At 41.2% G+C, this 15,272-nt stretch overlaps 1 protein-coding gene across 5 annotated transcripts in view; it reads left to right on the top strand.

Annotated features, from left to right (window-relative positions):
* Positions 1-5,504, top strand: part of LOC140725742 (glutamate-rich protein 6-like) — a 76,971-nt gene extending 71,467 nt beyond the window's left edge. For all 5 annotated transcript variants that reach the window (XM_073041596.1, XM_073041594.1, XM_073041593.1 and 2 more), the window contains 2 exons: positions 124-352; positions 4,752-5,504. In XM_073041596.1, the coding sequence (XP_072897697.1) occupies positions 124-352; positions 4,752-4,997 (475 nt within the window). In that variant the 3' untranslated portion in view covers positions 4,998-5,504. The remainder of the gene's footprint in view (positions 1-123; positions 353-4,751) is intronic.
* The last annotated feature ends 9,768 nt before the right edge of the window (positions 5,505-15,272 follow it).

Genomic DNA, 15,272 nt, shown 5'->3' with positions numbered 1-15,272 from the left:
TTGAACTGAGACATGCTCGATGGCTCTGCTGTTCAGCTTATGCAAGATATTTTGTCTGGGAGACAGTTTAATACTTTTGAGCCTGTTGTTACACGACCCTGTATGCTTTTGCTTTACGCTCAGGGTAAATACTAATGCTTTCGGAGGGCATTATGCAGATGAATGTGGCATCCGGCTGCGGCGATGGTTCTGGCGAGACCCTTCGTCCCCACTTAACTTCACACCTTTCAAACCGATTTTCATCTCTCTGAACAAAAACATCGGCGTCAGGATTATAGAGCAACAGCGGATCTTCCTTACTTTCTTGGCAATGGGGAAGCAAGCAAAGTTCAACCTCGGAGTGAACCTGGAGGTAAAGTATCTGGCTGGTTTCAATTCAATTTCATTTTATCGTGTGCAATTAAGTTCCTGGATATTCCTCGAGTTCCGAGCTGATGATCGGGAGGCAAGAGTTCAAACCTCAGTAGACCTGCAATGAACTTTAAATGCAATGGTAGCATAGCAGTTAGCACAAGACTTTACAGTACACCTGGGCTCAGTTCCTGACACTGCCTGTACATTCTCCCCGCGACCCTGTGGGTTTCCACCAAGTGCTCGAGTTTCCTCCCACAGCCCAAAGACATACTGGTTGGTAGGTTAATTGGTCATTGTAAATTGTCGAGTGATTAGACAATTAAATCGGGGTTGCTGGGCAACATGGTTTGAAGATCCAGAAGGGCCTATTCCATGCTGTATGTCAGCAATTTCTTTTAAGAAGCAGTTAATTAAATAGATCTAAAATAGCTTGTATTTCAATTAAGTCCACAAAACTGCATAAGTATAGTTAATGGCTACTTTATTAGATACCTCTTTTCCCTAATAAAGTGGTCATTGACAGCATGTTCATGGTCTTCTGCTGCTGTAGCCCATCTACTTCAAGGTTCGATGGGTTGTGCGTTTAAAGATGCTCTTCTGCGCACCACTGTTGTAATGCGTGGTTATCCGAGTTACTGTCACCTTCCTGTCAGCTTGAACCAGTCTGGCCTTTCTCCTACAACCTCTCTCATTCACAAGGCATTTTCACCCACAGAACTGCCGCTCACTGGATTTTTTTTTGCACTATTCTCTGTAAACTTGAGAGACTGTTGTGCGAAGTCCCAGGAGATCAGCAGTTTCTGACATACACCACTGTGCCTGTCGCCAACAGTCATTCCACGGTCAAAGTCACTTAGATTACATTTCTTTCCCATTCTGATGTTTGGTCTGAGCCTCTTGACTGTGTCTGCATGCTTTTACACATTGAGTTGCTGCCACGATTGCTTGCCACACATTAATTAGATATTTGCGTTAAGGAGTAGGTGTACCTAATAAAGTGGCCACTGAGTGTATTTGACATACTTGAGACTGATGATGCTCGACTGGCAGATACTCTAGACTATGTTGCTATTGTACTGGTTCTCTTGACACTCTTTTTAATTCACTTTTATAAAGAAATTACACTTTTATAAAAATATTTCTTTTATAAAGAACTGGGAACTCAGAGGGTGGGAAGAGAAGGCAGGAACCCGGGTTTTTGAACACAGAGGTAAGAAAGCTAATGGCATGCTGGCCTTTATAACAAGAGGAATTGAGTATAGGAGTAAAGAGGTCCTTCTGCAGCTGTACAAGGCCCTGGTGAGATCCCACCTGGAGTATTGTGTGCAGTTTTGGTCTCCAAATTTGAGGAAGGACATTCTTGCTATTGAGGGAGTGCAGCGTAGGTTCACAAGGTTAATTCCCGGAATGGCAGGACAGTCATATGTTGAAAGATTGGAGCAACTGGGCTTGTATACACTGGAATTAGAAGGATGAGAGGGGATCTGATTGAACTATATAAGATTATTAAGGAATTGGACACGCTTGGACTTGGATTGGACTTGACTTGACTAGAGGCAGGAAACATGTTCCCGATGTTGGGGGAGTCCAGAACCAGAGGCCACAGTTTAAGAGTGAGGGGTAGGCCATTTAGAACGGAGTTGAGGAAAAACTTTTTCACCCAGAGAGTTGTGGATCTATGGAATGCTCTGCCTCAGAAGGCAGTGGAGGCCAAGTATCTGGATGCATTCAAGCGAGAGTTAGATAGAGCTCTTATAGATAGTGGGGTCAAGGGATATGGGGAGAAGGCAGGAACGGGGTACTGATTGTGTATGATCAGCCATGATCACAGTGAATGGCGGTGCTGGCTAGAAGGGCTGAATGGCCTACTCCTGCACCTACTGTCTATTGTAAGAACCAGGACATTAAGGGTGTCGGTGAGATTGAACAGGAACTTGAAGTACAGCTTTTTGTTTGGGTGGTGGAGTTCTCTGATCTTGCCAATTTACTCACAAAGATTTCTTCATCATAAGAGAAAATATCATCAGTATGCAGTTAATTGTGGTGAGTCCTCCAAGTGCTTGGCCTTTATATACTTATCAATTTGTTGCTTGGTTGTCATTACAGAAACTCTTTTGTGATGTAGTGAGAAAGTCTCGTTGCTGACTGGTTGTACAGTGAACTTTGTGTGTTGTGGTCTGGAATTTTGCCCGCATTGGCTCATAAATAGGATTGAGGTCTACATGTGTATTCAGAGAATTATTTGCAGAAAGCATGCTTCTAGGAACTCTCTTGCATGCCACGCGTTTGCTTGTGCCATGACTTTCACTGATGTCCAGTCAAATTTGTGCCCCTCTCGATCTTCACCGGTAGAGTCTAGGGAGAGTTGGTCATGCCGCTTTACAGCCAGTTGATGTTCATAGATCCTTGTGGATGGTTTTCTTCCAGTTGCTCCAAGAACATAGAATTTTGATCGCACATAAGCCAACGCAACGTTGAGGAGAGTACTTTGCAGACCAAAGGAATGAACCAAGCTGTTGGACAAGACCAATCTGGTCTACAAAATCCAATGTGGGAACTGCAGCAAACTGGGAGAAAGCTATCCACAAGGATCCATGATCTGTTTATAACAAAAGCAAACTACTGCGGTTGCTTAAAACCTGAAATGAAAAGACAAAGCGCTCAGCAAGTCAGGTAGCATTTGTTGATAAAGAGTGAAACATCTGTAATTTCTGGATGAATCAGTGACTTCTTTCTCCAGCCTCACCTGAATTTGCAGTATTTTCCCTTATTCCTTGTTTCGATTCAAAGTTCAAAGTAAATTTATTATTGAAGTATGTCTATGTCACCATATACAACCTTGAGATTCATTTTCTTGCAGGCATTCACAGTAGAACAAGGAATTACAATAGAATCAATGAGAAACTATGCACAAAGTCTGACAAGTACCAATGTGCAAAAGAAGGCAAACTACAAATTCAAAAAAATAATTATTTATTTATTGATGTATTATAAATTTATAAATAATACCAAGAAAACAACAGCAAGAGTTGTTAAAGGATGTAAAAAAGCTAACATGATATTTAACTTTGACTTGTAGTAATACCACAGTCAGTTCTGCTTCAGATGGTTTGCAGGGAAGGTATCACACCTGACCACTGTATAATTCTGATTTTGAGGAATGGAAAGTCACAGTTGCCAAGAGTAAATTCCCGAGATACCGTACTTACTGTAAGCAGAACTCCCCTCTGGGAGTACTGATCAGTGGTAACCTGTGTGATCTCATTTTGCATTGCAAACATTGAAAGATTACTCTGTCATCCCATCCCTGTGGAGGGGACTCTGAGCCTGTTCCATCTGAACAGGTTCAAAAACAAGAGATTTTACTGCTGTTTCTTCACACCTGCTGAAGAAAGCTAGAAAACTTGGGTTCAATTTAACGGAGCAACCAAGGATTCAAAGAGGAGGTTAAGAGTCCTTGTTATAATCTGAAATAATGTCTGACAGGCCTTTGGAGGTATGTTCATAGGACATAACACCACAGTACAGGCCTTTCGGCCATGCTGTTATGCTGACCTTTTAACCTACCCCAAGATCAATCTAACCCTCACAAAATGCTGAAGGAACTCAGTAGGCTAGGCAGCATCTATGGGGAAAAAAGAATAATTGACCCTTCAGCAGGACAGGAGAAAAAAAGATGAGGAGTCATTCCTGCTCAGGACTTCATATACAACACCTTGTTAACGAGAGAGGTCAGAGGAAAATGGCCAGGCTGTTTCAAACTGACAGGAAGGTAACAGTAACACAGATAACCATGCTTTACAACAGTGGAGTGCAGCAGAGCATGTCTGAATGCACAGCACGTCAAAACTTGATGTGGATGGGCTACAGCAGCAGAGGACCACGGACATACACTCAGTGGTCACTTTATTAGGGACAGGAGGTACATAATGAAGTGCTCACAGCATGTATCTGTTTGGTCTCTTACTGTCCATTTTTATACTGTGTTCTCAATTTGAGTTCTTTCTGATACTCTTTATTCTCCTTCTTCATAAACTCTTTAGCCATCCTTGGCTAAATGGATTCCTTTAAGATTCAATGGGCCAAATTATCTCTGGTGACCCATTGGGTCCTACAAAAATCCATTTGGTATTGATATTGGCATTGTTTTATTTTTGTTACGTGTACCAAGAAAAGTTTGTCTTGCATACTGTTCCTACAAATCAAATATTACAGAGTGCATTGACTTAGAAACAATAACAGTGCAGAATAAAGTGTAAAGGCTACCGATAAAGTGAAGTGTAAGTAAAACCATAAAGTGCAAACTCATAATGAGATAGCCTGTGAGGCCAAGGGTCCATTTAGTTCAGATGTGGACTTTTGATTCAGTTTGATTAACATTTTCTTTTCCCTTTCAGTTTAAAACCCCAACCACGCAAAGCTTTACAAACTCCTGGTTGACAGAGGCTGACCTTCACCTTCAGAACAGCTGGTTAAAAGTTCAAAAAATAATCAACAAGTTGTGCGTTGCTCTGAACTTTCCGAGCAATGACCCAGAGAAAATTGCACTTCCACTTTATCTTGAGACCCGGCAACAAAAGCTCGCCCAACTCTATGCAGAGTTTAAGACGGAAGAAAGCGCAAACGTGGAAAACATTGCCTGAAAGAAGTTGCCATCAGCACAATTTACATTTGTGTTTGTGCTTGGGGTTGGGATAGTCTATATGTTAATAATATAAGCTCCTAAATTTCACTTGAACATAATCCCTACTGATGTTCAAAATGAAATGAAAGCTCTCCGAGACATGGATGTTACACTGGGTTCAATAAAATCACCCTGGTTTTGCCTGTAGATTTTAGCTGTTTACAAGACAGGCCCCCAATGGTTGTGAATTTATTAGGATGGATCTTTACCAATGTGAGGTATAAGTTTATCAAATAGATGGGCTGGTGACTCCAAATATTCATCTCTTTTAAGCTACACAAGTCTTTCATATTAAGTCTATTTTGTTTCCCCTAACTTTATAGTCTGCAAGATTATAGTCTTTATTACCAAGCTAATGACAATTTGTTATTAAATCTATTTTGGATCAGCATTAATCTAGTTTTATTGCTTGTTTATCTAAATATTATATAATAAAGTCAAGCATCTTTCTGAAGCTAATTATAAACATGTTGTTTGAGGTGTTCCATCTTCTGTGTTTTGGTATTATCGGGTAACTCATTACAAGGAGGTTGCAATTTCCCAGAGTGCAGGAATAAATGTTCCACATATAATGGCTGCATCAGCAGTTCCTCTAGCAGACATGGGAGTAGATTAAATGCAGGAGAGGAGAGAAATGAAATATTGCAAATGAAGGTAGAATAATAAACTTTTTTCAGGGTTCCGGCCAGGTATAGGTATCGATTATAAAATATGTTTCGATGACAAACTGCCATCTTCTTCAGGGATGGCAGTTTGTCATCAAAACGTCTGTAATAATCGATACCTGTACCCAGTTGGAAGCCTGAGAAAAGTTTATTCATCATGTACAACGGGAAAGCACTAGATCCTTTTTCGAATGTAGATTAGCCAAGCATCAGAGGAATGCAAAACTGGGTAAAAACAAAAACCTCAAAATATCTTCCTGTCCTTTAGGCAGTGACACTAACTATCCTACAAAACTGAATGATTTGATCAAAGCAGTATTTAACCAGAGAGTCTACACAGACAAACCCACAGAAGCAAACAAAACAACATGCTGGTTGAACCATATTACCAACTGAGGCATTATCTGAATCTTCTTACATTTACTTTTAACTTTTATTTTGTTTGGATAAAGTATTATCAAAGTACATATATGTCACCATATACAACTCTGAGATTCATTTTCATTTGGGAATATTCAATAAATCTATAGAATAATAACCATAACAGAATCAATGAAAGGCCGCACCAACTTGGGTGTTCAACCAGAGTGCAGAAGACAACATGTATGAATGCGAAAAGAAAGAAATAATAAATAAACGATAAATATCAAGAACATGAAGGGTAATTCAGCAAAGCAAGATTAGCCTTGGCTGTTGAATATCTTGACAGCAACTGATGTGCCTACTATGTGTTTTCACCCATGTCAAGTTCAGTATTTTGGAAGTTTTATTAGGATGGGTGAGCAGTTTCCCATGGAATAATAATGCTTCAAACTCCGCTGATAGAAATCTTGTTTCAGAGGCAAAGGACAACTTTGGAAGTTTATTCCAAAAGAAGTTATGTTTTTGTTCTTCTAAAGCCATTCATTTCATAGTGGCCTTAGCTCAGTGTCCATCTGTAGAATTTTCCTTTTATTTACATGACACGTCCCCACAGGAATTATTGAATTAACATGGCCGATAATCTCCTGGAGTTTTCTCTTGTATTTTCAAATTAAGTTTTCTTTGCTTGTGTTAGGATCTTTTAGACAATTTTGCATGGTTTTACTGGAAATATACTTCAGAAGAAATCTAAAATACATGATTACTTAGTGATGGGGCAAGTGTGAACCGAATCAAGAAACTTCTTAAACAGGTAGGTACCAATTCCTTGAAAATAGCATCATCCATCTATACACGTTGTCCACAAAGGTCTATTTCCTCCTAATGTCTTGCAAATTGAATAAGCTTTGAAAACCAAATGACACAGGAGCAAAACTAGGGGCATTCAACTGATTGTCAACTATATGGCTGATTATTTATTGAGGTGCAGCACAGAATATGTCCTTCGAACCATGCTGTCCATCAATCCATTGCTTTAATCCTAGCTTAATCACAGGATAATTTACAATGATCAATTAACCTACTAACCTGTACATCTTTGGAGGGTGGGAGGAAACTGGAGCACCCAGAAGAAACCCACGCAGACCTGGAGAGTACGTACTATCTCCTTACTTCTCTCAAGCCCATTATCCCATGAGCCTCTGGAAGATCCTCCATATTTTCTGGGCAATAAAGGTCTCTAACCGTGCCCTACTCCTTCAGTGTCATTAAAAGGACATACCCACAACCATCAAGGGGAAAAGTTGGAGATGGATTGCGCACATGGTGAAAAGAGAGGCAAACTCCATCATCAAGACAACACTTCATTGAACCCTGAATGGTGGAGAGGCCAAAGGCAACTTGGCACTGTGCCGTAAAGGCAGGAATGAGGACACTGAACCACACCTGAGGCATAATGGAGAAGATGGCCAAGGACAGACAAAGATGGAGGATCTTCATTGCTGCCTTAAACACCAACGGCATAAGTAAGTCCAGCCTACTCTCCTGCCTTCTCTCCATACCCTTTGACACCCGTCCTAATCAAGAACCTATCACCCTCTTTAAATGTACCCCCCATCTTGGTCTACATAGCCATTTCTGACAATGAATTACACAGATTCACCTCCCTTTGGCTAAAGAACTTCCTCCTCCTCTCTGTTAAAAGGACATCCTTGTATTCTTAGGCTGTGCCCTCTGGTCCTAGGCTCTCCCAATAACGGAAGCATCCTCTCCACATCCACTCTAAGCCTTTCAATATTCGAGAGGTTTCAGTGAGTTCACTCCTCATTCTTCCAAACTCCAGTGAGTACAGGCCCAGAGCTGTCAAACAACTCTTCACATATTTAACATTTCACTAAAAATGGATCTTTCATTTCAAATATTTATGCTTAACTGCCTTCCCCGTAACATTTAATCTGACCATATTTACTGCTGTTTAGCCCAGGCTGATCGTTGAATGAAAGACTATGTTGATCTCTAGCTCATGAAAAGATTATCTATTTGCAGAAGGCAGGAGGAAGCGCCATATCATTGAACCATTTCCCAGCATAGAGTTGATATCCTTAGCAAAGAACAGGTGTAAACAAAATATGGAATATAGCAGTTAAGGATATATTAGTTCATTCCCATCACACTTAAAATAGATTCAGAGGTGTGATCAGTTTGTTTATACTGTCTTTTTGCTGTAACGCATTGGAACATTGGCAGAAAGCCAGAATGACAAGAGTCTTTTGCATTTCCATACCACACAGTGGTGGGGTGGAGACACATCTCTACCAAAAGAGGTGTAAGGCACCCCTTCCCTCCACTAGCCTGCAGATCACCCTTGGGCAAGGTCTAGCACCTGCATAGCACTTTCATGTGACCCTGCGTGATCAGGGTCACACGAAGCAATGGGGGCAGGCGGTGGATGGTCGTACAAGCAGCTGGTGCTTATCACAGTGCTGGTTATTGCAACCACTGACGTCAGGCAGACAATCTCTGAAGGGTATTGATAAAGGCCGAGGTCACCTGTCTTTTAAAGACACTGCCCAGAAGAAGGCAATAACCACTTCTGTCGAAAAATTTGCCAAGAACAATTACAGTCAAAGATCGCCTATGTCATGTGACACAGCACATAATGATGATGACCATAGAGGTGCACAACTCTGGGACCTTCCAATACAAATGTCATTCAGTCAGTTAATTAACTTCCTCCCCTTACAAGTTTTACCATTTATTTATTTATCTTTAAAGATACAGCATAGTAACAGGTCCTTCCAGCCCAACAGGCTCTGCGCTGCCCAATTACACCCATGTGACTAATTAACCTACTAACTTGTACATCTTTGGAAAGTGAGCAAACACTGAGCACCCCCGGAGTAAACCCATATGGTCATGGGGAGAAAGTACAAACTCTTTACAGGGAGCGGCAGGTATTGAACCCAGGTTCCTTGCTCTGTTATAGCTTTACACTAACCAATATGCTAATAAATAGAGAAGAGGTGATGAAATATCATCAGACAGTTTGCAAAAGACACTTAAGGAATGTTTTATTAACATAACCTGTGAGCAGTTATGCAAACCTCGGTCAAGTCTCCAGTGACGAAGTCTGCACCACAATTAGTTGCAACACACACAAAATGCTGGTGGAACGCAGCAGGCCAAGGCAGCATCTATAGGGAGTACAGTCGATGTTTCGGGCCGAGACCCTTCGTCTGCAGATTTTTTCGTGTTTGTATTTTTAAAACCACAAGTAGTTGTCAGCTTATTAATCATCCCAGGAGTGTGATCCTCAGCAAGTGAAATCATATTCCAAGTTAGCTTTATTCTCTCTGATCAAGATCAGTCTAGGGTTTGTGCCTTTATTAAACTAGATGCTAGTTTTAAAAAGTGAGGTTAAGAGCAAAGAGGAATTAATTGAATAGCTCAGAAAATCTAGCACATGCCTTTAAATCTCCCAGAGGCGCAGCAAGTTTTTTCAACACCAGCTGATTTCTCTCAATTAGGAAGGTCCCGCTGTTGATTGCTGGTCTGCGCTGAGTTATCTGAGTTTGCATTAACTGTACTGCTGAATGGAGCAAGTCATATCCAGATTTTCTTCCCCTAAAGAATGCTGCGTACTGTGTCCAGGTTGGGATGTTTAGTCATAAGGTGGGGGTATAAAGCAGATTTGAAGTGGTGTGTGTTTCCAGACAAAAGCATTGATTGGAATTTGGCCTTTCAACTTCAAATGTACGTGCCAGTAGTCTTTAAAGCCTAAAAGGGTAATGGAAGAATTTGAGAAAATTAGACCTTCAAGATCAATTTTATATGGATCACTTCACTAACGTTAAGATCACAAGGTAGTAAAGCCAGGTTCCTGCTAATGTAGGCAAATCTAACAATTGAGCAATAGTGAAAATTTCAAGTTTAACTGCTGGTCTGTACCAAGTTAATTAAACTCGATAGTTAAAGGAAGTTCACATCTAGAATGGGAATAGGTCTTTCAGCTTCAACTAAATTAATTAAACTTGTAATCAAATGCTTATTAAAGCACAGTAGCTAAATAATATTGCTCACACAAGGAAATCTGCAGATGCTGGAAATTCAAACAACACATACAAAATGCTGGTGGAACGCAGCAGGCCAGGCAGCATCTATAAGGAGAAGCACTGTTGAAGTTTCGGACCGAGACCCTTCGTCAGGACTAACTGAAAGGAGAGATACTAAGATTTTATTGCTGCCTGCTTTAAAAAAATTGACACAAAAATAAACTAATGGGCTGAGTAGAACTGCCTTGCCACCTGCTTGTCTGATTTGAGCAAGATACAGAAGTGTCTGCACTCTGACTCACCATCCCTAGGAATCAGGCAATGATGCACAGCAAAGGACAGAGAGAAAATTTAGAAATCTGAGGTGCAAAGGGAATTAGGAGTCCTCATGCAGGATTCCCTAAAGATTGACTTGCAGGTCGAGTCGGAGATGAGGAAGGTAAATGCAATATTAGGATTCATTTCAAGAGTACTAGAATATAAAGGCAAGGATGTACTGTAATGCTGAGGCTTTATAAGGCACAGAATATTGTGAGCAGTTTTGAGCACCTTACTTAAGAAAAGATGTGCTGGCAGTGGAGAGGAACTAGGTCTTACGTCTCATAATCTAAGATCAGCACTGAAGAGGCCTTACCGCAACTGGAAAACTACCTTTCTATAAACTAAATATTTTGTAAAGTACAATTAAAAACACTAACAGCTTATGGCAAATAAAAAATGACACAAAAGAACATTCCAAGTAGCCTTTCCCCTCTTTTTCTATTCCCCACTCTGGCCTTTTATCTCTTCTCATCTGCTGTCAACACTCCCCGAGTCCCCTCCTTCTATGACCCACTCTCCTCTCCTATCAGATTCCCTCCTCTCCAGTCCTTTATCACTCCTACTCACTAGGCTTTACCTATCACTTTCTAGCTAGTCTCCCTTTCCCTCCCCCTACCTTTTTATTCTGAAGTCTTCCCTGTTCCTTTCCAGTCCTGAAAAAGGGTCTCAGCCCAAAATGTAATGTTTACTCATCTCTATAGAGCAGGCCTGACCTGCTGAGTTCCTCCAGCATTTTCTGTGTGTTGCTTTGGATTTCCAGCATCTGCACACTTTCTTGTGTTTATGAAAAGCAGAACATGCTGAAAACATGTAAGCTGCTTTAGTGGAAAGAAAAAGCAAATTGACATTTTGACCAAAAAAGCTGCTGGTCTTGTACTCTTTGCTGGAAATCCATGCATTTGGGAGGAGGCATGTATACAGTATGAACACTGGTAGGACTAAATGGACTGCATCTATGCTGGAAAATTCCCGGTAATGTGCTAGTTGTGCATATTATATGCAACGGTGCAGATTATTTACCTTCTGCAACTTTGTGTCAGAATAGGAAGGTAGGAGGAGGGGTGGAAAAAGTGCAAGCTGATTGGTGAAACCGGGAATGGTGGAAGGGGTGAAATAAACAGCTGGGAAGTTGACTGGTGAAAAGATAATGGGCTGGAGAAGATGGAATCTGGTAGAAGAGGACAGAAAGCCATGGAAGAAAGGGAAAGGAGAGGAGCACCAGAGGGATGTGATATGGGCAGGCAAAGAAATAAGGTGAGAGAGGGAAATAGGAATTAGAAATGGTGAGGGGAGGGATTACCAGAAGTTTGCGAAATCGATGTTCATTCCATCAGGTTGGAGGCTACCCAGACTGAATATAAGGTGTTGCTCCTCCAGCCAGAGTGTGACCTCATAATGGCAGTAGAGGTCATGGTCTGACATGTCGGAATGGGAATGGGAAATAGAATTAAAATGGGTGGCCACTGGGAGACCCGCTTTTTGACATGCCATAATGGGAATGGAAAGTAGAATTAATCTCAATCTCTTATTAACAAGGTGTTTTTGCCACAGAACTGCTGATCACTGGATTTTTTTTTGTATTTCGCACAATTCTCTGTAACTTTAGAGAAAGGTTCCCAACCTGGGGTCCATGGCGTAAAAAGAAAAGTTGGGAACTCCTGCTCTAGAGACTGTTGTGGGTGAAAATCTTGGGAGATCAGCAGTTTTTGAAATACTCAACCTATTGCACCCGGCACCAATAATCATTCCACGGTCAATGTCACTTAGATTACATTCCTTCCCCATTCTGATGTTTGGTCTGAACAACAACTGAGCCTCTTGACCATGTCTGTGTGCTTTTATGTATTGAGTTGCTACCACGATTGGTTGATTTGATATTTGCATTAAAGAGCAGGTGCATAGGCGTACCTAATGAAATAGCACTGAGTGTAAAAGTGTAAAGCAATTAATTTTGAACCTGGCTTTTGCTCCATTATAACTCAGCCGATGTTTAATCCCAGTGGGAATGTTGCCTTTCTAAGTCAATTAGGAAAGTGTTATAAAAGAGAGAAGGAAGGATAATAATGTGAAGGGAAAGGAATTTTCCCCTCTATCTTTGATTTGCATGTTTGTCCACTTAGTAAAAGTAATATAATCAACCACCTTGATAAAACTAATGTCTTTGACTCTTAGTTTATTGAAAGATTTGTCAAGAATGTTTACTCAAGACTGGCATGTTGTAACTTGTTGTGCGTATGATGATAATTTAGAACATGATGAGGAAATTACAACAGCCTAGAGTTAGACACTGACAGTGAAGCAAGAGGGGGGATAAAAACTAGAAAGGCAGCAACACACGACTGTACAAAACATACTGAATTAACAACTTGAGCATCCAAAGATTTCAATATGATCAAACTTCTTAACAGTTTATTTTCTCATTTACATGGAACTGTGAATAAATTTTTAAAAGGCACACAACAAGAAGTGTTCTTTCTATTGGTTAAAAATATTACAGAATGCAAAGATACACTAAAGTGATTACTTCAGATCCTGACTAACAAGAGCAGGGAACTGGAGCTGGAGCTAGATGTACTCATGACCATCTGTGAAACTGAAAATATTATATAGGTTTCCCCTGCTAGCTGAAAGTAGAGCATTCCTATGAAACCTTTCGCAAGTTGAAATGGCGTAAAGTGAAGACGCAATTACCATTCATTTATACGGGAAAATTTTTTGAGCGTTCCCAGACCCAAAAAATAACCTACCAAATCGTACCAAATACATGTAACACATAAAATCTAAAATAACAGTAACATATAGTAGAAGCAGGAATATGATAAATACACAGCCTATATAAAGTAAAAATAGTTTTCTGCAATCATTGCAGCACTGTCAATCATAGCGAAAATCTCACGCAAGCGCTCACAGTGGAAGCACTCTCTCCAGTAACCTTTAAACTATGAAGCTGCCCTTGCTTCAAAAACCGATCAAACCACTCACGACTACCACTTTTGCAACAATGTCTCTAACTTATATGGGAAAAATTTTTGAGCATTCCCAGACCCGAAAAATAACCTACCAAATAACACAAACATATAGTAAAAGCAGGAATGATATGATAAATACACAACCTATATGAAGAAGAAATAATGTATGTGCAGTGTAGTTTCACTTACCGGAATTGAAAAGACAGCGAACACACTGATGATGGTGTGTTAGGCTGAGTCGTCGGAGGTTGGGGTAGTGGGAGGTACAGGAGACTGGGGTGTCATTTCATCATCATCTGAATCCATCAGGGCAGGCAGGTCACTAACGTCTACACCTTCTTCTATGTCTGCCTGCCACGATGTTGAAGGTCCAGGTTCGTCGTCTTGCTGTGGCTGATGTGGAAGGCTTGAAATATGACAGTATGCTTGACTGCTTGGCCTCAGGCATTTTTCTATTATACAGTTCTTTGTAAGCACTCAAAACATCCTGCAAACCTGCCCTAAACCTATGTGTCCTTTCAAAATTAAAGTCATACTTTCCTGCATCATTGCAGCACTGTCAATCTTAGTGAAAATCTTACACAAGTGCTTCACGTTCAGTTCCTGAATGACTTCACTTTCAGGCCATTCATTATTGCGTTCGGTTTCGATCTGTATCCTTTCCTCCTGCAATTGCATCAGCTCTTCATCTGTCAGTTCTTCTGGGAACTTTTCAGCAGCTTCAGTAACAGCCGAAGCACTCTCTCCAGACAACGTTAAGCTATGAAGCTACCCTCGCCCCAAAAGCCAATCAAACCACCCATGACTACCTTAAAATTCCACTTCCGCAACACTTTCATCACTATCGTCCAGTGCTTTCTGTTTCAGCTTATTAAAAAGACTGACTGATTTCTCCTTAAGTATAAGACGCTTTGTACACCCATCAATCCACTCATGCAATAGACTTTCCATTTTATCCATTACTGGATGCCAACTAAGAGACCACTTTGCTACTAGCAGAACCAATCAGCAACTTTCAAGATTCTTTCTCTCTGCGTGTAAATAGTGCAAATGGTGGACGCAGGCAAGTTCAACGCATACACAATGTCCTTATTTCATTCACCATGATCGAAACGCTTAATTACATCCAGTTTTACGCTAAGCGTAACACCCTTATGAGCTCTCTTAGGCTTTTCCAATACCTTAGGACTCATCTTGCTAACGGATGCACAAAATAAATTGAGATAAAGCACAGATGCTCACAGACACGTGTTTAATGGTGATGCTGAGTGTAGTTCCTGGGGGAGGAGCTTGGCAGCGCTGCCTTTTCTCATAAAAGCAAAAATCCTCTTCGGTTAGCGAAAACAGGGTACTAATGTAGGTCTTGCGTAAAAGCGAAGTGGCGTAAAGTGAACTTTCGTAAAGCGGGGGACACCTGCTACGAGAGACCTTTGCTGAGGTGGTCACACCCAGTGCAGGCTTCAAGCAATAGATTGGTGAAGACCAGGAGCAGTAAGGGGAGTAAGCATTCAGTGCAGGATTCCCCTGTGGCCTTCCCCTCAGCAACGTGTATATCCCGTTGGTTACTGCTGGGGGGAGGCAGCAGCCAGGCCAGTGGCACTGCGGCCAGCAAGGTAGGATAAAGTCAGGTAGACCGATACTGATGGGAGACACAATGGTTAGAGTAAGGAGATTCTGTGGCCACAAAAGAGATGGCAGGGTGGTGTGTTGCCGCTCAGGTACTAGGGTCAAGGATGTCTCAGAGTGGCCGCAGAATATTCCCAAGAGGGAGGGTGAGCATCCAGAGATTGGACATTGGCACCAATGACATACAGTAGGTAGAAAGGGGGAAGAGGTCCTGTGCAGTGATTATAGGGAGTTCAGGAAG

The sequence above is a fragment of the Hemitrygon akajei genome, chromosome 3, assembly GCF_048418815.1.
Source record: "Hemitrygon akajei chromosome 3, sHemAka1.3, whole genome shotgun sequence".
Taxonomy (NCBI): Eukaryota; Metazoa; Chordata; class Chondrichthyes; order Myliobatiformes; family Dasyatidae; genus Hemitrygon; species Hemitrygon akajei.
This window is presented reverse-complemented; position numbering and strand designations above follow the sequence as displayed.